The sequence below is a fragment of the Pelobates fuscus genome, chromosome 11 (assembly GCF_036172605.1).
Source record: "Pelobates fuscus isolate aPelFus1 chromosome 11, aPelFus1.pri, whole genome shotgun sequence".
Taxonomy (NCBI): Eukaryota; Metazoa; Chordata; class Amphibia; order Anura; family Pelobatidae; genus Pelobates; species Pelobates fuscus.
The window spans coordinates 22,761,462-22,788,901 of record NC_086327.1 but is presented as its reverse complement, the minus strand read 5'-3'; the positions used below and the strand labels follow the sequence as shown (position 1 = coordinate 22,788,901).

The 27,440-nt window shown below is 44.7% G+C and overlaps 1 protein-coding gene across 1 annotated transcript in view; it reads right to left on the bottom strand.

Annotated features, from left to right (window-relative positions):
- Window positions 1–21,998, bottom strand: part of LOC134577286 (fish-egg lectin-like) — a 28,582-nt gene extending 6,584 nt beyond the window's left edge. Inside the window, exons 1-2 of the mRNA XM_063435979.1 lie at window positions 21,898–21,998; window positions 13,638–13,865 (exon numbers count right to left, since the gene is read on the bottom strand). Of these exons, the coding sequence (XP_063292049.1) occupies window positions 13,638–13,865; window positions 21,898–21,946 (277 nt within the window). The 5' untranslated portion in view covers window positions 21,947–21,998. The remainder of the gene's footprint in view (window positions 1–13,637; window positions 13,866–21,897) is intronic.
- Window positions 21,999–27,440: the final 5,442 nt, after the last annotated feature.

The following is a 27,440-nucleotide window of genomic DNA, read 5'->3' as shown; positions in this document are numbered from 1 at the left end:
AACAATGTCCAGGGTAATTGGACTAAAATATCATAATCTATAAGGAGACTAGGTTATTAGCCCAACTGTATATTAATCAGGTCACCAAGGTGTATCTCCTCGGGGGCTTGCAGGAGTAATTCTTAAGTAACCAGATTAGGTGCAACATATAAGGAAAAAATAGTATTAATAAAGAACACATGTGGAGAACCCACTATGTGGATGGGTACACGTGCCCTGATACTAACTATACTGGTAATTACCGCATACAGTGAACATAGAAATATGAAAATATAGAAATATGGAGCGAATGACCATCCTCGAAACTGAACAACCAGGGAGGTAGCTTAACCCCAAGGGCGGGCCCCCAACACCTATGCCAGTATACATCAGGTCATCCACAATATTAGATCATAAGAACACAGATAACGAATATTTTTCATTCAGTCCATGAGGGTGGACTGTTTGTAGTGTCCTTCTCCAGAACAATTCTCTTTGTAGGAGCATCCTACAAAGCCCGCCCTTGGGGTTAAGCTACCAACCTGGTTGTTCAGTTTCGAGGATGGTCATTCGCTCCATATTTCTATATTTTCATATTTCTATGTTCACTGTATGCGGTAATTACCAGTATAGTTAGTATCAGGGCACGTGTACCCATCCACATAGTGGGTTCTCCACATGTGTTCTTTATTAATACTATTTTTTCCTTATATGTTGCACCTAATCTGGTTACTTAAGAATTACTCCTGCAAGCCCCCGAGGAGATACACCTTGGTGACCTGATTAATATACAGTTGGGCTAATAACCTAGTCTCCTTATAGATTATGATATTTTAGTCCAATTACCCTGGACATTGTTTGGTGTATTTGTTTTTGCAGTCCCTAAATTTTGATGTGCTATCATGACAGGCTATTTGACTAGTAGGCTCCGGTGGCTCTGTGATTGTATATATGCTGCTAGATGTAAAGGTTTTTCTTTATACCATTACTATGGATCCGTCTACATAATTTGTAACTTACATTGGGCCTCCTATATAGTTCGTCTCTTCAGTGTACTGCCCTTTTAGAGGTCTATCTACGATAGTGTTCCGCCTAGAAATGTATTTGTTTAAAAATCCCGGATCCCCCTGCTACATAGGGATAGTGGTTACACTTGAGCGTCTTTATTTAGTAAAGTTATTTATGTGTTCTTCTGTTGCCGGTTCAGCCGTTTACCATTGTTTTTATTTTGTTGCCATGGAGTTTATTTCCATGACAACACTCCCCATGATGCCGACGGACTTGTGGTCACGAGGTGTGGTGATGACGCCGGCGCCGTGTAATGACGTCATTGCGACGCACGCACTGACGTCAGCGGAACCCGCGGCAGACCCAGCCGGAGCTGACAGGGAGAAGTAATTAGTTTGGTGGTGCGTAAGTTGATTACCAATATGTATTTATTGTATATATATGTGATTTTATGGTGTGTTGCACTAGTCCTGATGAAAGTCTGTGGTTAACAGACTGAAACGTCGACCTTCTGCTGATTGATTAAAAGTTAAGTTTTACTTTATTTACAAGTCCTGGGAGTGCTATCTTTCTTTCATTTTTTGTATTTTGCTGGACAAGCACCGGGCATATATATCTGGATTGTGGAGTGCAGGATTATTTTGCTTCGTTATATATATATATATATATAATAGAAAAAATAATAGAACAAATAATAAAAACCTCTCTATTTCATATATATCATACTTCTGTGAAATCAAACTGTCCACTTAGGAAGCAACACTGAGTGACAATCAATTTCACATGCAGTTGTGCAAATGGGATAGACAACAGGTGGAAATTATAGGCAATTAGCAAGACACCCCCAATAAAGGAGTGTTTCTGCAGGTGGTGACCACAGACCACTTTTCAGTTCCTATGCTTCCTGGCTGATGTTTTGGTCACTTTTGAATGCTGGCAGTGCTTTCACTCTAGTGGTAGCATGAGACGGAGTCTACAACCCACACAAGTGGCTCAGGTAGTGCAGCTCATCCAGGATGGCACATCAATGCGAGCTGTGGCAAGAAGGTTTGCTGTGTCTGTCAGCGTAGTGTCCAGATCATGGAGGCGCTACCAGGAGACAGGCTAGTACATCAGGAGACGTGGAGGAGCAGCAGCAGGACCGGTACCTCCGCCTTTGAGCAAGGTGGAACAGGAGGAGCACTGCCAGAGCCCTGCAAAATGACCTCCAGCAGGCCACAAATGTGCATGCGTCTGCTCAAACGGTCAGAAACAGACTCCATGAGGGTGGTATGAGTGCCCGACGTCCACAGGTGGGGGCAATTACATATGACCAAGGTCACTTTAGACCACTCAAATCCTCCTTACATACGACAAAGGTCACGTTAGACCACTCAAATCCACTGCTGAGTCCTATTACCTGAGGGCAGACATACAGGACACAATTGCCAGGAAAATAGGCTGAGACCTGTGGAATGCAGTGGTGTCTGTACGGACCCAAGACCATGAAGGTTATAACTATACTGATGGATAATTTACTCAGTCTTGTGTCTCTGTCCTTAAGGACCACTGAGATATCGCCCTAGTTGTATGAGCAGTTCTTTGTGAAATCCTGGGAGGCAATGAGAAACGAGACGAGATTAACGTCCTTTAGGTTGCTGGCACCATATGGGTTGGGAAAATGACTTAAGCCTTAAGATGATGGCGTATTAGTATTACTGGGTTGGGAATAGGAAGGGGCCGGAATATTGGTTGCGCGTGGTTCTGGTGTCGCGACTGGACAGCTACGGGCTTCCAGTCTTTACACAGTCTATTGTGAACTACCCCCTGGATGTTACTACAGAGTTGATCATGGTATGCAGGTTGGCATTGCTCTTGCCCTATGTGCCTAACCCCGCATCTGAACTGTTAGCCTAAATAGTTCTGCTTTGCGGGCAGTAGCTGGAAAGGGTATGCTGCCCTGCGTAGTTCTAATTGAATATGAACTGCCTCTGACCCTTTTACATGTAGGGGTGGCCGTCCTAGTTGGAGTACTTGGACTAGAAATGTCATCTCCTTCTTCTGGAACTTTGGACATAATGAAATAAATATAATTAGGAATGATGAGTTGCTCTTGAGGGTATATACCGTTGTTTTAGCTAGTGCCGAAGTGGCGAAACAATTCGTTAGACTGGTGACAGGTGAGTCCCTACTAGTTGCCAAGTGGCTGGATCAGCTCTACCTATGTTTGGCGCGAGGGGGTAATCTGCTGGATATGGTTTTATGAGAAATGAGTTGTTAATCTAAGGAGGGGTTGTGACGAGTGATGCCCTTGCTATGCAACATGCGAGGCGTCTAGCTATGATTTGGCCTGAGGGACGCATTACCTCTTTCATAGAGGATAGATGTTGGCCTTGCGGGACCTCTAACTCTATGGCCGAAAGGTGCCTGTGTCAAGTACCTAGGTGGCCTACCCATTCGTCTATGGATTGACTCCTTAACCAACTCTAGTTTAAGGAAGCGGGTGCAACGTATCTGTAAGACAAATGTATGCTAGGTTAGTTTTGCAGTATTTTAAAATCCTGCCAAGGAGGGAGGCCTAAACCAGAATGATGGATGACAGAATGGAAGGAATTGGGTACATATGAGTATGGAATGACACTCATAACCCCCATAACCACAGCGTTAATTTCCTGAGAACAGGCCACCCATACCCTTAGATAAGGTATGAATGTTTTGTCATGTATACTGTAGTTATGACGAGTCAAGTATGTCTAAGCTTTGAGTATTGAGTCTGTAACACAAGTCAGCATCAGGTTATATGGTTGACAAGTGTCTGATCAGTACCGATTGTTTGCAAATTCTTGCTGACCTGTAGCAATAAAACATGAACAACTATAATGTATGACTGTTACAGAAATTACTGTGACAGACAACAGTATGTACAAAGTGATAGTAACACAACACTCTTGACCCCTGTCTATGTCTCTGGCTACACAAGAAGACCGGTTATAGGAAAATAAAAAATTCTTGAGCTCTGATTATTCTTTCCACACAAAACGGATCTATAGAACAGAATGATGAAATACTGAAACGAAATGAAAAAAATGCTAAATGCTGAACGAAAAATATCAAGACCCTTGCCACTAGTATTGCACGTGCGTTTAGTTAAGGTAGTTAACCTGTCGAACAACTCGTATGGTTAAAAGAAAGAAGACATGTGGCAAGTTTAAAAGGACTATATGTCTTCCAAGTGTGACAGGGCTGTCTATACCTCCTGTGGGGAAAAAAAAGGCATCAATACTAGTACTCGTCTCCTATTCTGGTTCCCCCTATTTAGAGACCTCTTAACCCCTATGAGATGAGCTGGTGGGTTCTGTGAACGGTGCGTTGGGTTCTATGACTAGTGCGACTGAGCAGCAGGGTGTGCTCTGAATAGCACGGAGGGATGAGCGGTGTGATGCGCACCGTGGGTCATGCGTTGTGAGCAGTGCTGTGGCTCTACGGTGACCAATAAACATATATATGTGGAATACCTAATATTAAGCCTTACCAGCCTCCTTAAGTGTACGTACTGTGATTTGTCATGCCATGGCTGAGAGTGGTACTCCGCCAGACTGAGAGGTTTATTTATGAATATTGGGCACATACCTGGTATTAGAGGGAAATACTCCCTACCATTATTCAAATATGGTTTAACCATGTACAGAAGGTCATTAACCACTTAACATATATTTATAAAATACCTGTTAATAAGTGGACTGCAGTAAATATATATATGAATATATAACTATCATTGTGATGTCATTACACTTGTGCCATATATTCCCCTTTTTATAACACAAACATAAGCTATACTTCTAAACATACATGTTCTGTGCCAGGGTTTATATCACTCACTTATGTGGTATTGTGTGCTGTGAGTGATGGCATTCGTGCTGGCCTTGCGCTTTCCGTTTACGGTTTGGTCGCACGGCCGGAAAATAGACAGACGCCGGCTGAGGAGGGAGTGCATGGCTAGCAGGACTCCGATCCGTTAAGTGGCTAACCGTCTCAGCTGTGCATGGGGTGGGGAGCAAAGCCGGTATGTGAAGTCCCAGTGCCCCCATTGTTGGGGGGGGGGGGAGCCGGCGAAGCCAGCGAATGCCAGCTTTGACCAATGTTTGTGACCAAGTGGCTTCTAAAAATAAAAAAAGACTAGCCATACCACATACTGAATACTCTACCTTTGCAAATGGTATGCCATGATGTGGGTAATTCTCATTGCTGGGCTGCCATATGATCTCAAAGACAACATAGGCCCCGCAAACCAATCTGGTAAACTCAATCTGCCTCAATTTTGTCCCTGTAACTTTCCAAAACACTGAAAACCTGAACATGGGGGTACTGCTGTACCTGTGAGACATCTCTGAATATAAATATGTGTATTTTATTGCCATAAAATTTAACAGTATTATGACATTCACAGTTAAAATGCCATGCAGGGGGCGTGTCTGACTTCCGGCGCGAGCAGTCGCATGGACTAAGAGCTCCGGCAATATTCCGTCCTGATCAGCTACAATTAAGCTTCTTAAAGCGGTAACTCACTTCAATTACCGACTAATAACTGTAGGGCACCTAAGGCATAGCAATATGTCACCCTACAAGCAACCTAAGATCCAAGAATTGACCAAATCAAAGAAAAAAGACCGCCAACTATTGAGACAAGATGGCGGCGAAGATGTAGAGGCTATGTCGGACGGCACCTCGGATCAAGACTCGACCTCCTCAAAATACTCTGACGCCCCAATTACAGAGAAAAGCCTACACAAGATGCTCCAAGAGCTAAGAACGACGATTAAAGCGGACTTTCACCGCATAGATAGTGAGCTACGCAGGGAAATAGCGAGCCTGGCAGACCGGACGAGCCATCTTGAAAACAAAACGGGAGATCTTTGCAACGCACACAATGAAGTTGTAGACAAACTTCAATCTCTTTCAGAAAATAATGAAGCCCTAAAGCTGAAACTGGCAGATTTGGAGGACAGATCGAGAAGGCAAAACATCAGATTTCGTGGAATCCCAGATGATGTCTCCCAAGATGCTCTCCCTCAAGTCATGCTCTCTCTATGCAAGGCCTTAGTCCCTGCTTTACCAGACTCTGCATGGGCCTACGACCGCATGCACAGACTTCCACGTCCATCGCGGTTATCATCAGAGGTACCTAGAGACGTAATAGTAAAATTCCACTATTATGCTCACAAAGAAGCTTTATTGTCAGCAGCACGAAAATTATCGACCCTCCCGGACCCACACTCAAAAATTGCTTTGTTTGCGGATTTATCAGCTGCCACTATGGCAAAACGGAGAGAGTTTGTCACCATCACCAAAACGCTGCGCAACAACAATGGGAACTATAAGTGGGGATACCCGACGAAGTTGATCGTGTGGAGACAGGGTTCTACCCGGATCATTACCGAACCAAGTGAAGGCATGAAGGCCCTCTCAGAATGGGGACTGTGGCGCAACACGGAAGATAAGGGCATGGAGTCTGGAGGAGCTTCTCCAAAGAAAATTCTTGCGGACTGGCACATGGCGGGAGCAAATTCCACAAAGAAATGAACTATTTTTTGCCATCCATATCGTGCTTGTTGAGCAGAGATGGGTATGATATCTTAATGTATGTCAAAACTGTTGAGTATGTTATTTATGTATACCGTTAACCTTCCTATACCGGACCCGCTCGCGGGATCGGTAACTACCAAACCGCCTCTCAAATATCTTAAGCACGTTAGTGTTTGCCTGTCCACGCATTTGTATGCCACTACTGATCCAAATGTAACCCCTTAACCCTCCCTTTGTGGAACACAGCTCTACTAATAGTTGTCTCACACATAGATGTCATCACAAATGTCATCACAAATATGGCATCTTTATAAGCTAACCATATTTTTGCCACATTGTAAATGAGTGCACCGCCGGTGGAAAGGTTCCACTTGCAACCTGGTTAAAACTACCAACTCAATACAGTCATATAAAATAGAAAGGTGAACAGCGCTAAAGATCAGAAATTGTACATACGTTTAGTAGAAATACTGGCCAGCGGAGTAACTTAAAAAAAAAAGGAGAAACAAAGATACAAATAATGGTACAGTATGTATGAACGATATAATTCCACAAGAACAAAGGTGTTATATTCACACTCACACTTTGAGGAGCTATATCAGCTCGGTGTTAAGAGCTTGGACGGAATAATCCCCGTCTATGGATTTCTTGAGGTTCCAGATCGTTGGTGAGTGTATTCGTTATATGAAAAACAAGAGTAAAATACGCCACATGGTCTAGTACGTAAATATAAAATATTGTAGTAAGATAGGAAGGAAATAGGAAGGAGGACAAAAAAAATTACTGGATGGTTTAAAAATTATATATACTTTAATACAATAAGTAAAAAGTGAATAATACACTATAAAACCAGTCCTGTATAAAAGTCCAAAATTCTTCCTCACTTGACGCGTTTCGCCGAAGCTTTCTCAAAAGTGAAGCTTCGGCGAAACGCGTCAAGTGAGGAAGAATTTTGGACTTTTATACAGGACTGGTTTTATAGTGTATTATTCACTTTTTACTTATTGTATTAAAGTATATATAATTTTTAAACCATCCAGTCATTTTTTTTGTCCTCCTTCCTATTTAATACTGCTTTGCTGCTATACCTGGGTCCACTATATCCTGAGGTGGGGATTATTCCACCTGAAATTCTCCAAACTAGAGCAGGTCGTTGCTCTAGTATATGTAAGTAGGATCATCTACTCTTACTACAATATTTTATATTTACGTACTAGACCATGTGGCGTATTTTACTCTTGTTTTTCATATAACGAATACACTCACCAACGATCTGGAACCTCAAGAAATCCATAGAAGGGGATTATTCCGTCCAAGCTCTTAACACCGAGCTGATATAGCTCCTCAAAGTGTGAGTGTGAATATAACACCTTTGTTCTTGTGGAATTATATCGTTCATACATACTGTACCATTATTTGTATCTTTGTTTCTCCTTTTTTTTTTAAGTTACTCCGCTGGCCAGTATTTCTACTAAACGTATGTACAATTTCTGATCTTTAGCGCTGTTCACCTTTCTATTTTATCTGTCCATTTATCACAAGGTAGAGGGAACACCTTGTTGGTGAACTGCTGCTCACCCTTGAGAAGAGAGCGCTTATTACCCTTTTGCATTCAATACAGTCATAGGAGTTAACGTTTCCCACGTAAAAGTTGTAGACTCCTTGTCCTTTATGATCAGCAACTTTTCTCCAGAGCGAGGTGGATCAGTCTATAGGCCGAATTTGAGAGACACCATATGAGTATCAACTTTACAGCGTTTTATCTCTCGTTAGTCACTCAGATATAATAGTCCCAGTTGACTGTGTTCAATCCCTCTTACTCCTTATGGGGCCCGTAACGGCATTAAAAGATGGCGTAACGGCACAGCAATAATCGTTATTGTGCTTATTAGGCGGTGACATAGCATAACATTGGTAGCAGTTGCTTTTAACCACCGTATAGACATGTCGATATTATATGCATCACCCTTAACCGCTGATTGTATGCAAAGGTATCACAATTATGGTAGTATTTTTCATTTTTCCTTTTGGTCTAAATGTATCTCACGCATCTCTAAAAAACTGAGTTACACCCTCTCAGGATGGTAGGAGCTCCACGTTTCCCCACCATACCAGGCCACCTCTTGAGATCACTTCCAGGTGTTCTCTATATGGCCGTTGATTATCTCCTTCATGACGGAGATTGTTGTACATACTTTAGTTCGTTATATTCCCAGTTTTTTAACCCCCTTTCCCAATTTACCCATAAACCGCCAGCAAAGTTTCCAAGGCATATACCAGACCTTGCAGAAAAATTGATTTGGATAAGATGGCAAACAGTACGCGCTAGGAACATTAGCCTCTCCTACATCAGTAAGGACCATAATATTAGAGTTACAACCAACACATCATTATGTCCCAAAATAATATGAAAATTCTGTCTAGCAATGTTAAGGGTCTGAATAGCCCCAATAAAAGGCGGCAGGTCTTGAAAGAAATGCATGCTTCAAAGGCAGCTATAGTGTGTTTGCAGGGAAACTCATTTTCAAAAAGCGAACTCACCTAAACTATACTTGAAAAATTACCCTGTCAGTTATCATGCGCAAGCACCCAACAAAACTAAAGGAGTAGCTATTCTTTTCCACTCAGACTGGGCATTTACACTACACAATTAATACTCTGATCCAGCGGGCAGGTTGCTGGTACTAGTAGGCGATTTAAATGGTATTCAATTAACACTTGCCTCCCTTTATGCACCGAACGTAGCTCAATACTCATTTATAAAAAAAGCCATAAACAAAATATCTCGTCTCAAGCAAGGCCACTTAATAATCTGTGGTGACTTTAATTGCACACTAGATCCGCAGCTGGACACACAACGTATTCAAAACAAGCCTCCTAGCAAAGCATCTATACACACAAGTAAAATGTTCTCGCACCTGCTCCACTCAGTTGACCTGTATGATTCTTGGAGAAACGTATACCCCGCAGCTAGAGATTACACCTATTTTTCACACGTCCACACTACATACACACGCATAGACCTTTGTCTAATAGATAAATCTACACTACCACATCTAAAATCTCAAACGATAGGTCAACGTTCATGGTCTGACCATGCCCCTATAGAAACCGTTATTGGAGTTCCTTACCCTGCCAAAGGCCGGGGTAAATGGAGACTAAACGAGTCTATTTTAGATTGCCCAAAAAAACGCAACACTATTGCTACTGAACTAGATAACTACTTCACAGCCAACTCCACTGAGGATACCTCTACCGAAACAGTGTGGCTCGCCCATAAAGCGGTCATTAGAGGGGAATTTATAAAGTTAGGATCCCAACAGAAAAAACATTTCCAAAACTCGCTTGCTGCATTAACTCAAAAATTGGCATCTTTGGAAAGGATCAATAAATCCGTTCCCTCTAAATCCCTATCTAAACAAATAACCAAAACTCAAGAGGAACTCCGCCAATTGCACGCTCAGGAATATAATAATAATGCACGTAAGCTGCAACAACATTATTACCACATGGGGAACAAAGCAGGCAAACAGCTAGCAAACAAATTGAAAACTAAATACCTTCAAACGAAAATTCCCTACATCATTTCCAAATCAAACTCAAAAATGTATAACCCCAACAAAATAGTGGATGAATTATCCTATTACTATGAGGATCTCTATAATCTACAGACTAATACGGACACACATACGCCCAATCTCGAAGAAATTGAAAGTTACTTAACACAGGTAGACTTACCACAAGTGACACAACAGCAAAATGATCTACTAAGCGCACCATTCACAGAAGAGGAAGTAGCAACAAGCATACGATCCCTCCCAAAACACAAAGCCCCAGGTCCTGATGGACTTTCAAATTACTATTACATTAAAATGGCACCACAACTGATTCCCCATCTCACGCAAATATTCAACTCAATTCAAAAATCTGGAGCATTTCCACGAGAAATGCTGGAAGCATTCATCATAACTCTGCCCAAACCAAACAAGTCACCGACGATTTGTAGCAACCTTCGCCCCATTTCACTTCTGAATGCTGATGTCAAACTATATGCAAAATTGATCGCTAACAGATTGAAACCCCTCCCAACTTAGTTTCCATAGAACAAGCAGGTTTTGTCCCGGGTAAACAGGTGGGGGACAACACAAGATATTGTATGGATCTATTGGAGTGGGCATTCAAAAATAAAATAAAAGGTACCTTTATGGCTTTGGACGCTGAAAAGGCTTTTGACCGCCTGAATTGGTCATATATGGAACGTACACTATCAGCGGTCGAATTCTCAAGCAGTTTCATTACAAGCATAAAGGCCCTCTACTCCTCGCCCTCCGCTAAGGTCTTTAATACAGGCTTTACCTCACGTAGTTTCTCCATAAAGAATGGTACCAGACAAGGTTGCCCACTGTCGCCTCATATTTTTATTCTGTGTCTGGAACCATTGGTTAGACTTATCAAAAAAGACACCTTAATTCCAGGCCTTCCCACACCAGCTGGGGAAAAAAAGATTGCACTTTTTGCGGACGATATCATGTTATTTCTCACTGACCCGTCCCAGTCAGTCCCTTACGTTGTAAACACTCTGAAAACATATGGTAGAATTTCGTATTATAAAAACAACATTACCAAAACACAAATCCTTCCATTCAATCTAGACTCCAAAACAGTTGATGATCTTAAGGCCCAATTTCCCTTTGAGTGGCGTAAAACCTCGATATCCTACTTAGGAGTCAAAATAGCTAACACCCAGAAACAAATCATTTTGGAGAATCATATAGAGGTTCTATCAAAACATTCAAAGCAAGTTGAAACATGGGATAAGGCCAATGTCTCTTGGCTAGGCAGGATCGCTTCACTTAAAATGATGGCAATTCCCATCATATTATACCTGTTTAGGACGCTGCCCATAGCTCTCCCTAATGCTCTCTTAAAACGGTTTCAGAAACTTCTAAATGCTCATGTATGGAAGAAAAAACCTCCGAGAATTTCCTTTAGGTCACTGTGGCACCCTATGGAAAAAGGTGGCCTGAACATACCCAATATCAAAAACTATTATATAGCAACGGTACTAGCGCAGGGTATCGATATTTTAACACACAAAACCTGCCCAGTATGGCTTCACCTAGAAGAAAAATGTGGTGACCTACAGCAAATATCACATAATCTGTGGTCAACTTTATTCCACAGCTCGCAAGGTATGCTATCGGCATCTAAATTTTTACTTAAATCATGGAAGTCCTGGAGTCCCCTGATCTGTCCAAGCCCTGAACTGCTATTCATTGCTCCCTTACAGGCTCTTACGGTCATATCTCCAGACTTGCCTATACAACAATGGGTATCTAAAGGTATAACCCATGTTCACTCACTATACTCATTTAAGGGCTTAACTCCCTTCCCCACTCTACAAACATCCTTTGCTTTACCTTCAGGGGATCTCTTTGTGTACCTGAGGGTCAAACACATATTACAATCTAGGTCCGTAAAATATGTTAGCTCTTTAACAATGAGCAGACTGGGGCATATTTGTTTCACAGCTCATAAAAAGACACCCATCCTAAAACCTCTCTCCCTTTGTTACGCAACCCTGGCGGTGAACAATGACGAAGGCGAAGCTAAATTGCCTTATATGCTCCGCTGGGAACGAGACCTAGAAGAATCGATTCCCATGGCTATTTGGGTAAATGCAATAGCATACACCAAACAATCATCAAAATGTGTTACACATTGGGAAACGTATTTTAAAATATTAATGAGGTGGTACATGACCCCATCTAGATTAGGGAAGATATATTCTGGCTCAACAGGTTGTTGTTGGAGATGTACAGACCCAAACGGTACATTGATGCATATATTCTGGGATTGTAAAGCCCTAGACACCTTCTGGTTACAAATTCAACAATTAATCACATCACTTAATAACCACACCCTTCCACTCTCGCCGGCTACCTATCTCCTCCACCTGACTCCCATACTACACAGCTTTCCCTCAAGAGCAGCGGTGCTCAATATCCTTGTGGCAGCCAAACTTAGCATAGCCCCCTACTGGAAAAATCAATCATGCCCTACTATTCAGGAGGTCATAAATCGGGTCCATAACACCTATATTTTCGAAAGAGAGTGGGCTCACAGAGGTAATAACCCAACGTTCTGTAAACTTTGGCCTAACTGGGAAGCGATTGCAGATAACACCCATTAAATACCTTATTATAAACTCTGGTAATAAATAACTTTGCATTTTCCCCACCCCCCCTCTTCCTCCCTGCTTATACAATCAAGTTTGTAACTTTACTTTGGAAGTTCATCCTATTCATTAGGGCATTATAAAGGATGCTAATTAAGAACTGGATTTATGTATATAATTACAGAACACCTCTACGGTAATCCTGTGTGGTAAAACACAACAGGCAAACTATCAACTCACCTATAGGACTGCTATTTTACCGAACCGAATATTTGCTCTAGATGCACAAGTACAAAAAAGAGTTAATACCATTGCATGTTATGTCAAGGTAATGTGACTATTGTCATAACCACAGCAAATTAAACGTATTTTACTGTAGATGATAATGCGCTTTGTTAATGCTGCACAGGGCTAGAGTAACACTGTTTCCATACTTTTTGATGTACCAATGTGCCTTACTTTGATCTGTTATGTCCTACGAGTAGTAATTTGGTTTGCCAAACATTGTATTATGTTTCTTTATACACTGTAATGCTTGCATCTGATGTTGTTTATTCTTTTGTGATTGAACTTCCCGTGTTTATTTAAACTAATAAAAATATACATTGGAAAAAAAAAAATGCCATGCAGAACTAAAAAATAAATCTTAATATATCACACTTTTCAGAGTTTTTTCATAATAAATTATGTTTCAGATATGAATAGATGATGTGAAATAAAGCCATGTTTCTCTTGAACAAATTGATATATAATAAGTGTGGGAACACTTAAAATGAAAGAGCTGAATTATGGTTAAACAGACATATAGCTCCAATTCTGGGTTTTTGTTTAAATTTTGTTTTTGATCAGAATCTGTACAATTGCTTCCATCCTTAAGGGGTTATATTTTTATATATCAATATACTCTTACCTGCTACCTGCACCCAGGTGCCATCTTGAATCTTGAAGATTTCATTTTCTCTGTTTGCACCCCAAACACCAGATGGACCCACACTGACATGTATCAGTTTTCCTGGAACCTGTACCCAACTATTACCATTCAAACGGAATATGTCATCGGCACCATTGACCCCATAAATTTGTCCGGCTCCAGCATCTATCTGCTTCAGTTTTCCAGGAACCAGAGTACACTGCAGGCCTGGGTATAAACAGAAAGAGCTGTGAGTGTTTAGGTTGAGGGATATTTATCAAACTTTTACCAAAATGTTTCAATTTAATTATTGCTTTTCCATCTAATTGCCGTTATGTGATTGCTTGGATTTTTGCCTTCCAGAAAACTGGTAAACGCTCTAGACACACACACACACACATTATTATTTCTTTATAAATTATATGTATTTTTTTCTAAATATAATGTATATGAGGGGATTATTGGAGGTTAGAAAATATATGTTTGGAAATTAAATTACCGTGACTGTTAAAATGGAATTCGTTAAAACGATTTACTATGATAGTTTGCTAGCTGACTTCGAAGCATAAATTAACTTAATCATCAGAACTAGTTTCTTGATGTATGTGCAAATTTTGGACTTTGATTGGGAAGAACATGGCAAAACTGTTAAATTATATTTTTGTGCCGCCTTGATAAAGTTCTTTGAAGGATGAAACGCGTAGATTGTGATGTTAGCATGCAATTATGCCCACCCATAACTGCGCTGCACTTAATTGTCAGAGTGGAGCCCTCTAAGAGGCATTGTGGCGGACCGCCTGGTACCCCGACTGGGTAGCTCCACCAAACACGCTCCCTAACTATCAGGACCAGGACACCAGCAGTGCTCCAGCCCCGAGCCACCGCAGCTTGTCTGGGGTCTCGATGTTGCTTCCCACCCTGGAACAGGGTGGGGGAATACAGCTTCAAGTGATTAAGCTCTCCTGCATAAAGTATAGCTGTATAGCTGGTCCACCCAAACACTAGTCGAGACTGAGTGAAGGGTGAAAAGGATTTGGTTTATTCAGGCAAGGCACACAGAATTTATATGCAGACCTTCAGTATGAAGGCTTCATTCAATACAAGCCCCTCCCAGAGATATCTGTGCCTGGGAGATAATTTAATTAACGACCGGTAAGCCTATTATCTCCGAGGAACAGAGAGCCAAACACAAAAACATAAAAGTATCCAAAACATAATAAAAACACGCAATAAGACCACATGTCCTATGTTAGGAATGCTGGTATTTCAGATACCCATCTGCTCTCGGTTCCTCCCAAACTGCTAAAGGCTGAGTTATTATAGCTTGCAGTTCAGGTGTTGATTTGGATGTTCTCCAGAAGAAAATGCAGTATCCCAGTAACTTCCCCAAGCAATCAGACGTATACCCAAACATCAGCCTAAACTAGATGAAGGGTACAACAGGAGTGAATTTATGGCCGGTTTATATGGAAGTGGTTTACTGTGACATATTCCAGGGGCATTCACCACTGGACCTTTGAGTAACTACATTGGCTCTCAGGTTCACGACACTCCCACACAAAACAAGATAATCCCTCCCTGTGCATGTGAGATAATTGAGTCAGGAACGGTACTAAACTCAATTATCTCCAGGCACAAAAAACATACATTTTAATAACACCCAAAAGTACACCCAAAACACATTAGTACCAAAAACTACTCATGAACATATACAATATAGTAGCTCATAAACACACAAATACATAATAAATAAAGAAATAATAATAAATAACACAAGCAGAATACGGCAACATACACACACCTCAATTTAAAAATCATAATCTTATTTCGGCACAGTGCTGCTAAAAGGTTGCCTACCCCTCTGCTAGCATTTCCTGCTGCTCTGTTACTGTCAGGATCCCGCGGGCGGCTGCGAGGGGAGGCTGCAATCCGCTCGCGGCACTCACCCTTCAGCCGTCCACGGTCCCCTTCCTGCCAGGTGTTCGGCGGGCGGCATCCTCCCAGCCACGGGTGCCGCCCGCGTCTTCTTCCGGGTCCCCCAGTGGCAGCATGCATGACGCTGCACGCTGGGAGACCGGCCAATTTGTTACACGCCGGGGTCAGTCACCTGACCCGGCGTTAAAGGCACAGTGCCTCAATCACAGTGGGAGGTTTAGATATCTCCCACGTGTGATTGTTAATTCTGATTGGAAATTAGCCAATCAGAATTAACCTTCTGGTTTATATACTTACCTTTCCTGTTCCTCCCTGCCCTGTTGTGGTCTTTGCTTTATAGTATTGATACTGAACGTGTGCTTTCTGGTTACGTACTCTCTGGCTTGTTATACTGACTTTGTGACTTTCTCCTACCCTTTGACCTCGGCTTGTTTCTCGTTATTCTGTTTTCTGGTTCCCCTTACTTGGCTTGTCTCCTGACTATTCTGTGTGTGCTTAGCCCGGCCACTCTAAGGACCGGTACGGCACACTTTCTGTGTGTGTGTCTGTGTGTGTGTTGGTGTGTTGGGTTCCCCGAATCGTGACATTACAACAGGGCCATAATGGAACCTGCTGACATACCACAGCTCCTAGTTAATCAGGAGGCTAGAATGGATGGCTTGGACCATCGTATGGATCAGTTTGCTCAAGCTTTGCAAACCATACTGGCTCGCACTGCACACTTGCAGCCTGCCGTTCAGGAGGTTGCTGCTGCTGTGCCCGAGCCCATTCCCACTCCGGCACCCGTTCCTGCCCATGTAGTGCATATGACGCCGCCACAGCGCTACAGCGGTGACCCGGCATTGTGTCGTGGTTTCCTCAACCAAATTGACATCCATTTGGTGATGAATCCACGTTCCTATCCCACTGACAGATCTAAAATAGCCTTTTTGATAAACCACTTGTCAGGGAGAGCTTTAGCATGGGCTAATCCCATGTGGGAGAATGCTTCCCCAATGTCCTTTGCAGACTTTTTGACCGCTTTCAAACGCACATTTGATCAACCCGGTAGGGTTGCTTCTGCTGGCAAAGCTCTGCTTAGGGTACGACAGGGTAATAGATCTGTAGCGGATTACACTATCGAATTCCGCACTCTAGCAGCTGAAGTGGTTTGGAACAATGACGCCCTCGTAACAGCCTTTCAGGAGGGTTTGGCCGCTTACATACTGGATGAAATAGCATCCAGGGAATTGCCTGTTCTTTTGGATGATGTTATAGACTATGTGATCCTTATTGATAACCGCATTAGAGAGAGGCGTAGTCAAAGACGCCTGGATACACGGGTGTTACCTGCCCTACCCAGCACTGCATTACTAGCACTACCCGCTCCTAGGCCACCATCCCCTGAACCCATGCAATTAGGCGCTACGGGGTTAACTGAGGCTGAAAGAGCGTACCGTAGAAGGGAGGGGTTATGCCTTTATTGTGGTAAGAGGGGGCACCGCTGTAATGCATGCCCTAAGGTACAGGGAAACTACAGCACCTAAGGCCTAGAGAGGGGTCGGCCTCGGGTGTTATGACCTTGTCCCCTCATGTGTCCATCTCCAGACCATTTATTACGGTTTCTCTTTTGGTCAATAAAACCACCATAACAACTAAAGCCTTGATCGATTCAGGTGCGGCAGACAACCTTATGGATGAGAACTTTGCCAAAACCGCCGCCTTGACTTTGATCCAAAAGGCCACACCCTTGGCCGTTGAGGCCATAGATGGTAGACCGCTTGAGAAACCTCTGGTAACCCATGAAACCCAAGAAATCATTATGTCTGTGGGTGCTTTGCACAAGGAAAGGTTAACCTTTCAAATAATTGACTCCCCTACTGCTTCTATCGTTCTGGGTTTTCCCTGGTTAGTTAAGCACAACCCGGTACTTGACTGGGGTTGTTTAGATATACTCTCCTGGGGGGAATCTTGTCAACAAGACTGTATGGCTCATGTACGTTCTGTTTGTTCACTCAATGTGCCCACGGCTAAACCACTTTCTGTTTCTGTCCCTTCTGTGTATGCAGACCTTGCATTGGTTTTTGAAAAAAGGGAAGCAGATAAACTACCCCCACATCGGGAGTATGACTGTGCCATAAACCTGTTACCGGGTACTATGCCTCCTAGGGGTAAGGTCTACCCTCTTTCTGAGAAAGAAAACCAGATCATGGAGGAGTACATACGGGAATCCTTAAGTAAAGGTTTTATTAGAAGGTCCTCTTCTCCTGCTGGTGCTGGTTTCTTTTTTGTGGCAAAGAAGGAGGGCGACTTGAGGCCATGTATAGACTACAGGGGTCTGAACAACATAACGATTAAAAACGCCTACCCTATCCCCCTCATCACTGAGTTGTTTGATCGTGTGAAAGGTTCTAAGTACTTCACCAAATTAGACCTCAGGGGGGCTTATAACCTCGTCCGTATAAAGGAGAATGACGAGTGGAAAACAGCGTTTAATACGCGCAGCGGGCATTACGAATATATGGTCATGCCTTTTGGACTGTGTAATGCTCCTGCTGTGTTTCAGGACCTCATAAACGATGTCCTTAGGGATCTTTTGCATGTCTGTGCCGTGGTGTACCTGGACGACATACTTGTGTATTCCCCTGATTTGAAGTCACACCATAATCATGTTAGGATGGTGCTCAAGAAATTATTACAGAACGGACTCTACTGTAAGTTAGAAAAATGTTTGTTCGATCAAACCTCGGTGCAATTCCTTGGTTATATAATTACTGAACAGGGTTTCAGTATGGATCCTGCTAAATTGGAAGCCATACTGTCCTGGCCACTTCCCCAAGGACTTAAGGCTATCCAGCGTTTTATAGGATTTGCCAACTATTATAGGAAATTTATAAATAACTTTTCACCCCTTATCTCTCCTATAACGAAGCTGACTAAAAAAGGTCTACACCCTAGGGTTTAGACTCCCGAAGCCCTTAAGGCCTTCGAAACTCTCAAGAAGGCATTTGCCTCTGCTCCAGTACTGCACCACCCTAATCCTTCTCTTCCCTTTGTTATGGAAGTAGACGCTTCTGAGTCAGGTGTGGGAGCAGTACTGTCACAGAGGTTATCGCATGACGAACCCCTCCATCCCTGTTGTTTCTTTTCAAAAAGGTTGTCCGATTCAGAAAAGAATTACGATGTTGGGAACAGGGAACTATTAGCTATTGTGTTAGCTTTTAAGGAATGGAGGTACTTATTAGAGGGTTCTAGACACAAAATCATGGTTATTACTGATCATAAAAACCTCTCCTATATAGCTGACGCTAGAAGGTTATCTGCCCGGCAGGCTAGATGGTCCCTATTTCTTTCACGTTTTCAATACGTTATTACCTATAGACCTGGTTGCCGTAATGCCAAAGCTGACGCTATCTCCCGACAGCATGAACCTTTAGAATTTGTTAACCTGACTCCTGTACCTATTGTTCCTGCGTCTCAGATAATAGCTGCTACCCGTTTGGTTGTTTCATCTCCTTTTCTTGATAGTATTAAGACATACCAAACCCAAGCACCCCCTGAGACGCCGGCTGGTAAACTATATGTTAAAACAAAGGACAGAAAAAAGCTGTTAACTTTATTTCACACCGCCAAAACTGCTGGTCATCCGGGAGTAACCAAAACCTATAAGGGCCTCCTTCAACAGTTCTGGTGGCCTTCGCTTAAGCAGGACGTAGTAGATTTTGTACAGGCTTGTCGGGTCTGTACTCAGTGTAAGTCCCCTAATGTGAGACCCCAGGGTCTACTCTTGCCTCTGTCTATACCAAAGAAACCATGGACCCACTTATCCATGGATTTCATTGTAGACCTTCCTCTTTCTGATGGTCAGACGGTGATTTTGACTGTGACGGATAGGTTCTCTAAAATGGCGCACTTCATTCCGCTTAAAAAGCTTCCTTCTGCGAGTCAGTTGGCTCAGGTGTTTGCCAAAGAAGTGTTCCGCTTGCATGGGGTTCCTCAGGATATCGTGTCTGACAGGGGTCCTCAATTTGTCTCTCGGTTTTGGAGGGGCTTTTGTGCTGAGATGGGGGTCTCCTTGTCGTTCACTTCCTCCTATCACCCGCAGTCTAATGGTGCAGCCGAACGCGCTAACCAGTCTTTAGAATTGTATTTGCGCTGCTTCACTAATGCGCACCAGGACGACTGGTCTCACCTCCTTCCGTGGGCTGAGTTTGCCAGGAATACGGTGTCTCACTCGTCTACTGGCTTAAGTCCTTTTGAGGTTGCTTATGGGTTTCGGCCTTCTGTCCTTCCCGGTGCGTTCTCCGACAAGGGAATGCCCGCCTTGGATCAGCACCTCGCCTCTTTGCGAAAGATGTGGGATCAGGTCCATGTTGCGCTATCTCGTTCAGCTGCTGCTCAGAAGAGGTTTGCTGATCGCCGTAGGGTTGCGGCCCCTTCTTATATTCCGGGTGATAGGGTATGGTTGTCCTCCAGGAACCTCCGTCTCAAGGTTCCCTCAATGAAATTTGCTCCCAGATTTCTGGGTCCCTACAAGGTGTTGCGTAGGGTTAACCCCGTTTCCTACTCCCTTGACCTGCCTCCTTCCATGCGTATTCCGAACACGTTTCACGTCTCGCTTTTGAAGCCCTTGCTGTGTAACCGGTTCTCTCGTCCCCTCGGGCGGCCCGTTTCCCCTCGCGCGGTCTCCAGTGGCGTGTACGAGGTGGCTGCCCTTCTCGACTCTCGTGTTTCTAGGGGTCGGTTACAGTATCTGGTGGATTGGAAGGGGTACGGCCCTGAGGAGCGGTCTTGGGTTTTGAGCTCTGATTTGCACGCTCCCTCTTTGGTCCGCTCCTTTCATGCCCGGTTTCCTTTGAAGCCTTCTGCTTCCCGCCCTCCGGGCGGTCTTCTAGGGGGGGATAATGTCAGGATCCCGCGGGCGGCTGCGAGGGGAGGCTGCAATCCGCTCGCGGCACTCACCCTTCAGCCGTCCACGATCCCCTTCCTGCCAGGTGTTCGGCGGGCGGCATCCTCCCAGCCACGGGTGCCGCCCGCGTCTTCTTCCGGGTCCCCCAGTGGCAGCATGCATGACGCTGCACGCTGGGAGACCGGCCAATTTGTTACACGCCGGGGTCAGTCACCTGACCCGGCGTTAAAGGCACAGTGCCTCAATCACAGTGGGAGGTTTAGATATCTCCCACGTGTGATTGTTAATTCTGATTGGAAATTAGCCAATCAGAATTAACCTTCTGGTTTATATACTTACCTTTCCTGTTCCTCCCTGCCCTGTTGTGGTCTTTGCTTTATAGTATTGATACTGAACGTGTGCTTTCTGGTTACGTACTCTCTGGCTTGTTATACTGACTTTGTGACTTTCTCCTACCCTTTGACCTCGGCTTGTTTCTCGTTATTCTGTTTTCTGGTTCCCCTTACTTGGCTTGTCTCCTGACTATTCTGTGTGTGCTTAGCCCGGCCACTCTAAGGACCGGTACGGCACACTTTCTGTGTGTGTGTCTGTGTGTGTGTTGGCGTGTTGGGTTCCCCGAATCGTGACAGTTACATTGTCTGCCTAGCTTTAAGTCATCTGAAATAATTACTCCTAAATCTCTTTCCTCATAGGTTGAGGTTAGTAGGGTATCAAATATTCTGTACTCTGCCCTTGGATTTTTACACCTAAGATTAGCGCTCAGATCCATGCAGTGTAGGGGAAACGCCACCAGGGCCAACTTCTGACTGTCTGCACACGTGGTTCTAGAGCAATGTGCCACACTCTTCCAGGAGTTCAAGGCAAACGTTCGTGGGAGGGAGCGTTTGTCACAGGCATATATTCCACATAAGAAAGTATTGTGGAGAGCTCTTTAGCAGCAATTGATTGAGAAATAATCTGGACTCTATTGTATGAGGAATTTTTATACGAGTGGAGCTTTTCATTATATTGTGTGCATACAGGAAGCCCAGCAGTTCCTAATTTCATAATTTCATCACACAGGTATCATTCACACCTGCTAATAGTGGACACTTAGAGTTTGGGAGTATAGGGCTGCTTTATGTCAAGACGGTGTGCTTTTTGTGCAAAATTTATAAAGATGTGAGCATGCAAAATATACAGCATATTAACGAGGCCAAAACCTACCAAATGCAATAAAGTTGTATTGGGCCAGGAGTGTCCTTTTAATTAATGTACAATAACTCACAAATCTGTATTTGTAAATTATAAGGAAAGTCTACTTAACATTCAATTTGGAAAGTGAGAGTTCCTGTTGAAATAATGGGAATTCTGAGTTTAGGGAATCATTATGCTGGTAAAAGAATAGGGGGAAAGTGCAGCTGGAAATGGGATGAGAAGCAAAGGAAAAAAGGTTACCTGCAGCGACATCCAGCATCATCAAGGTCAGGCAGATGTAGAACTTCATCTTAGAGGAAAGATCAGCCAAGAGAGGAGTAAACCTTGTCTGAAATCACTTCTTATTTATACACTTCTACATTCACAAAGAATATGTCACATGGCTTGATTGACAGGTAAGCCACCTGCTTCAGGATGTAAAACGTTTTAGCAATAGCCTAAAGCTTCAAATTAAATTTTTAAACAGGTCCTCCTAGAAACAGGTCCAGAAAACAGGTCCTCCTAGTCCTAAAATGCATTGCTGAATATCTGTCAAAATGTGCTCTGAATGAATAATGCAGTAAACAAGTAATCAACTATTAAATATAAGCATGTGATTAATATACATAAGGCGTTCCTCCGACCCCTTAAATAACCCGAAGAATGCCCCAAATACTATAGTTTCTTGTTTGATGGTTACAGAAAAATCCTGAGGGTGGTTTTAGTTATCACACAGTGCACACATGTTTTTCAACGTGTATGAAAAATTCAAATGCCATTTAATCTGTAATTTATTTTTTTACTGATTCTGATTGATACTTTTTATGGGTACAAACTTTAATGTTTCATTGAAGTGGAAATATTGCAAAGGACTAGTAAGAAGAACTCTACACGGTATTTGATGGTTATTCTAACTTAATTATTTTTTTTAACGTATTATATTTATTTCAATATTTTTTATTTTAGCACTGACTTTACTTTATATTATTTTATAGAATTATTGGGAAAATCTTGTATAGGTTTTAACTGCTTTTTATAATTTAGAATGATATGTGAATTAGTTTTGTGCTTTTTTTAAATTCATTTTATTATTTTCCTTTTAATCTGCGCCCGAACTGATCTATTCTTTTGATTATTTTTTCCTAGATGAAAAGCATTTGTGCACAAGGTCTGGTGTTGACAATTATGATGGGCCTAATTACAGAATCTTATCAACAGAAAACTCTAAAACAGTTTTACCTCCCAAGCGTCATGTATCTGGTGAAGGTGGTGCTGGAGTGATATAGCTATCAGAAATCATAAACCCTATGCTAATATCTCGCTTTCATCTTCCAAGTAAATCCATACCCCCTAACAGCAGTGTCCAGTGAAGCAGGATTTCAGTGGGCGAGGTAAAAGGTTGGGACACTGATGTGAATCACGTAACCAGAACTGCCCAAAGGGACAAACATGCCCAAAAAGGGGGCGTATCTGAACAAAGAATTGGATGGTCAGCCTCGCGTGCAGGGCCGCCATCAGGGGGTGACAACCATAACAGTTGTCACGGGCCCGGCGGCCCTGGGGGGCCCGGCCTCACGGGCCCCACATGTGGGGCCCATCGGGTGGCCCACACACTTAGGGCCACCCGATGGGCCCCCTCCTTCAGGGGCCCGGTCAGCGCTGTGGCCGTTGTATAGCGCGACCGGGCCCCTTTAAAAAAAAAAAAAAAAAAAGAGCAGCCGCAGCAAGTAGTCACTTCCTCCCAGCTCACTCCGCGCGGGAGGAGCGCGCACGCGGCAATGAGGGAGAGCCAGCCGACTATTCCCATCAGCCCCAGCCACCCTCCTGCAAAGAAAAGGTAAGAGACAGGAGGGTGGCTGGAAAATGAGCTCTGTGTGTGTGCGCATGTATGTATGTATGTATGTCTGTATGTGTGTGCCTGTATGCATGCATGTATGTCTGTCTGTCTGCATACATGTCTGTCTGTATGTCTATGTCTGTATGCATGTATGTCTGTGTATGTATGTCTCACACTCTTCCAGGAGTTCAAGGCAAACGTTCGTGGGAGGGAGCGTTTGTCACAGGCATATATTCCACATAAGAAAGTATTGTGGAGAGCTCTTTAGCAGCAATTGATTGAGAAATAATCTGGACTCTATTGTATGAGGAATTTTTAGACAAGTGGAGCTTTTCATTATATTGTGTGCATACAGGAAGCCCAGCAGTTCCTAATTTCATAATTTCATCACACAGGTATCATTCCCACCTGCTAATAGTGGACACTTAGAGTTTGGGAGTATAGGGCTGCTTTATGTCAAGACAGTGTGCTTTTTGTGCAAAATTTATAAAGATGTGAGCATGCAAAATATACAGCATATTAACGAGGCCAAAACCTACCAAATGCAATAAAGTTGTATTGGGCCAGGAGTATCCTTTTAATTAATGCATAATAACTCACAAATCTGTATTTGTAAATTACAAGGAAAGTCTACTTAACATTCAATTTGGAAAGTGAGAGTTCCTGTTGAAATAATGGGAATTCTGAGTTTACGGAATCATTATGCTGGTAAAAGAATAGGGGGAAAGCAGGGGAAGGTGTCTGTCTGTGTATGTATGTATGTATGTCTGTCTGTGTATGTATGTCTGTCTGTGTAACGGCTTACCTTTGTTGGGAGTCTGTAGCGCAGATATATGCTCACCCTTGCAATTAAACACAGACCAAGGTGGTCAGGTAAGAACTCACCTGGCCTGTGAGTCTGTGCACGGGGGCTGTGCAGGTTAATGCTCCAAGACGCAGTACAGAAACAGATAAACCCAGGGGCGGACTGAAAACCCTCAGGGCCCCCGGGCAAAATAAATCAAGGGCCCCCTTACAGGCCCCACCCATACTCTGCAGCAAGCGCCACCCATGTCCCGCCTCCATGCACCGCCTCCAGCCTCACCCTACACAATCTTTAGACACAAGGAACAAAAGTGCAATAATCCCTTCAAGGCCCCAGTAGACACTACAATTGAGGGCTAATGGGCCATGGAGGGGGGTCTTTCTAGCAGAGGCTATCTCAGTGTCCTTTAGAGAGTGTGTTAGAAAGAATCCCCTCCAGGCCCTATTAGAGACTACAATGGAGTCTAATAGGCTTGGAAGGGGGTCTTTCTAACAGAGGCCATCTCAGTGTCCCTGCTGGAAACAGTCGCCTCCAGGCCCCAGTAGAGACTACAATTGAGGGCTAATGGGCCATGGAGGGGGGGGGGGGGGAGTATTCTAGCAGAAGCTATCTCAGTTTGCTTTAGAGAGTGTGTTAGAAAGAATTTCCTCCAGGTCCCATTAGAGACTACAATGGAGTCTAATGGGGCCTGGAGGGGGGTCTCTCCAACACTCTGGTTCCTATTCACAATATAGCAACACAACATAGCTCGCTGATACCTAGGCCAAGTTGGCTCCTCTTACCTTAATTACTGTTGTTGGCTGGCAGTCTGTGGGCTTGCTGGAAGGCTGTGGGCTTACTGGCTGCGGCTGGCAGGCTGTGGGCTTGCTGGCAGGCTGTGGGCTTGCTGGCTACTGCCGGCAGGCTGTGGGCTTGCTGGCTGCGGCTAGCAGGCTGTCGGCTTGCTGGCTGTGGCTTGCTGGCTGGCAGGCTGTGGCTTGCTGGCTGCGGTTGGCAGGCTGTGGGCTTGCTGGCTGTAAGCCTAACTGGTGGCCTGTGGGCTGGCTGGCTGGCTACTGGCCAGCGGCCAGCCTGTGGGCTGGCTGGCTGGCCGGCCTGTGGGCTGGCTGGCCGGCCTGTGGGCTGGCTGGCTTGCTGGCTACTGGGGCACTTGGAGATTATTTAAAGAAATAATCCATGCACAATAACCACTACTGCTCTGTGTAGTCGTTATGGTGCAAGGAGGGCCGGGCCCCCCTCCCAGAGTAAGTAGTCAAACCGTTTAAGAACAGTTTGACAACTTACCTGGGGTCTGCTGGGATATGAGGCTGTTGTAGGGTATAGGAGCAGTGGTGCAATGTGTAAGGGGTGCAGTGTGTGTGAAAGGTTCAGTGTGTGTGAGGGGGTGTAGTGTGTGTGAGGGGGTGTAGTGTGTGAATGTGTAGGGTGTGTGGGGCAATGTGTGTATGAGGGGGCTGTGTATGTGTGTGGCAATGTTAGTATGGGGGGCTGTGTGTGTATGGGTGGGCAGTGTATGTGTGTGTGTGTGAGGCAATGTGTTTAAATGTGTATGGTGTGTGTGGGGGCAGTGTGTGTGTATGGGGGGGCAGTGTGTGAATGTGTATGGTGTGTGGGGGTAGTGTGTTTATGGGGCTAGAGTTCACTCTCACCACTGCAACCACCAGGAATCCCTGGTGGTCACAGTGTTGAGAGTGAACTCTAGCCCGTAGCTCCAGGGCTAGAGTTTACTTTCGCCAGAGCCGTAACGTTGCCGTGGTAACCGCAGCAACGATCTGTGCTCGCGCAAGAAGGACCCAGAGGAGCTGCAGGCTGAGCTCCCGGGTCCTCTCTTCCTCCCTCCCCTGCCGGCTGCACGCACGGTGCCTGCGGACAGGGGAGGGGGAAATTGCCCTCCTCTTACTCCCCCCTACCCCTCTTCTTACCCCCCCTCCCCCTCTTCTTACTCCCACCTCTTCTTACTCCTCCCTCTTCTTACTCCCCCCTCTTCTTACCCCCTCCCCTTCTTCTTACCCCCTTCTTACTCCCGCCCCCCCTCTTCTTACCCCCCTCCCCCCTCTTCTTACCCCCCTTCTTACTCTTCCCTCTTCTTACTCCCCCCTCCCCCTCTTCTTACCCCCTTCTTACTCCCCCCTCCTCTCTTCTTACCCCCTCCCTCTCCTTACCCCCTCTTCTTACCCCCTCCCTCTCTCTTCTTACCCCCCTCTTTCTTCTTACCCCCCTCCCCTTACCCCCTCTCTCTTTTTACCCCCCTTTCTTTTTACCCCCTCCCCTTCCTTTCTCTTTTTGCCCCCCCTTCCCTTTCTCTTTTTGCCCCCCTCCTTTTCTCTTTTTGCCCCCCTCCCCTCCTTTTCTCTTTTTGCCCCCCTCCCCTCCCCTCCCTTTCTCTTTTTGCCCCCCTCCCTTTCTCTTTTTGCCCCCCCTCCCCTCCCCTCCCTTTCTCTTTTTGCCCCCCCTCCCTTTCTCTTTTTGCCCCCCCTCCCCTCCCCTCCCTTTCTCTTTTTGCCCCCCCTCCCCTCCCTTTCTCTTTTTGCCCCCCTCCCCTCCCTTTCTCTTTTTGCCCCCCTCCCTCTCTCTTTTTGCCCCCCTTCTCTTTTTGCCCCCCTCCCCTCCCTTTCTCTTTTTGCCCCCCTCCCCTCCCTTTCTCTTTTTGCCCCCCTCCCCTCCCTTTCTCTTTTTGCCCACCCCTCCCTTTCTCTTTTTGCCCACCCCTCCCTTTCTCTTTTTGCCCACCCCTCCCTTTCTCTTTTTGCCCACCCCTCCCCTCCCTTTCTCTTTTTGCCCCCACCTCCCACCTCCCCCCCCCCCACCTGTAGCGTGACCGAGCTGCACTCTGGTCTGCGGTGCCCGGCCGGAGTGATAGGAAGGTGCACACTGAGTGTGCACCTTCCTATCAGTCCGGCCGGGTACAGGAAACAGAAACTCCTGTTCCGCGCGGAACAGGAGTTTCTGTTTCCTGTACCCGGCCGGACTGACAGGAAGGTGCACAGTGTTTGTGCACCCTCCTATCACTCCGGCCGGGCACCGCGGACCGGAGTGCAGTTCGGTCACGCTACAGGGGAAGTGAGAAGCTCTCTTAAGAGAGCGCTCAGGCGGCTGCAGCATTTAAAGGGGCGGCCGGGCCCCCTGATGGCGGGCCCCCCTCCCGGCCGGGCCCTCGGACCA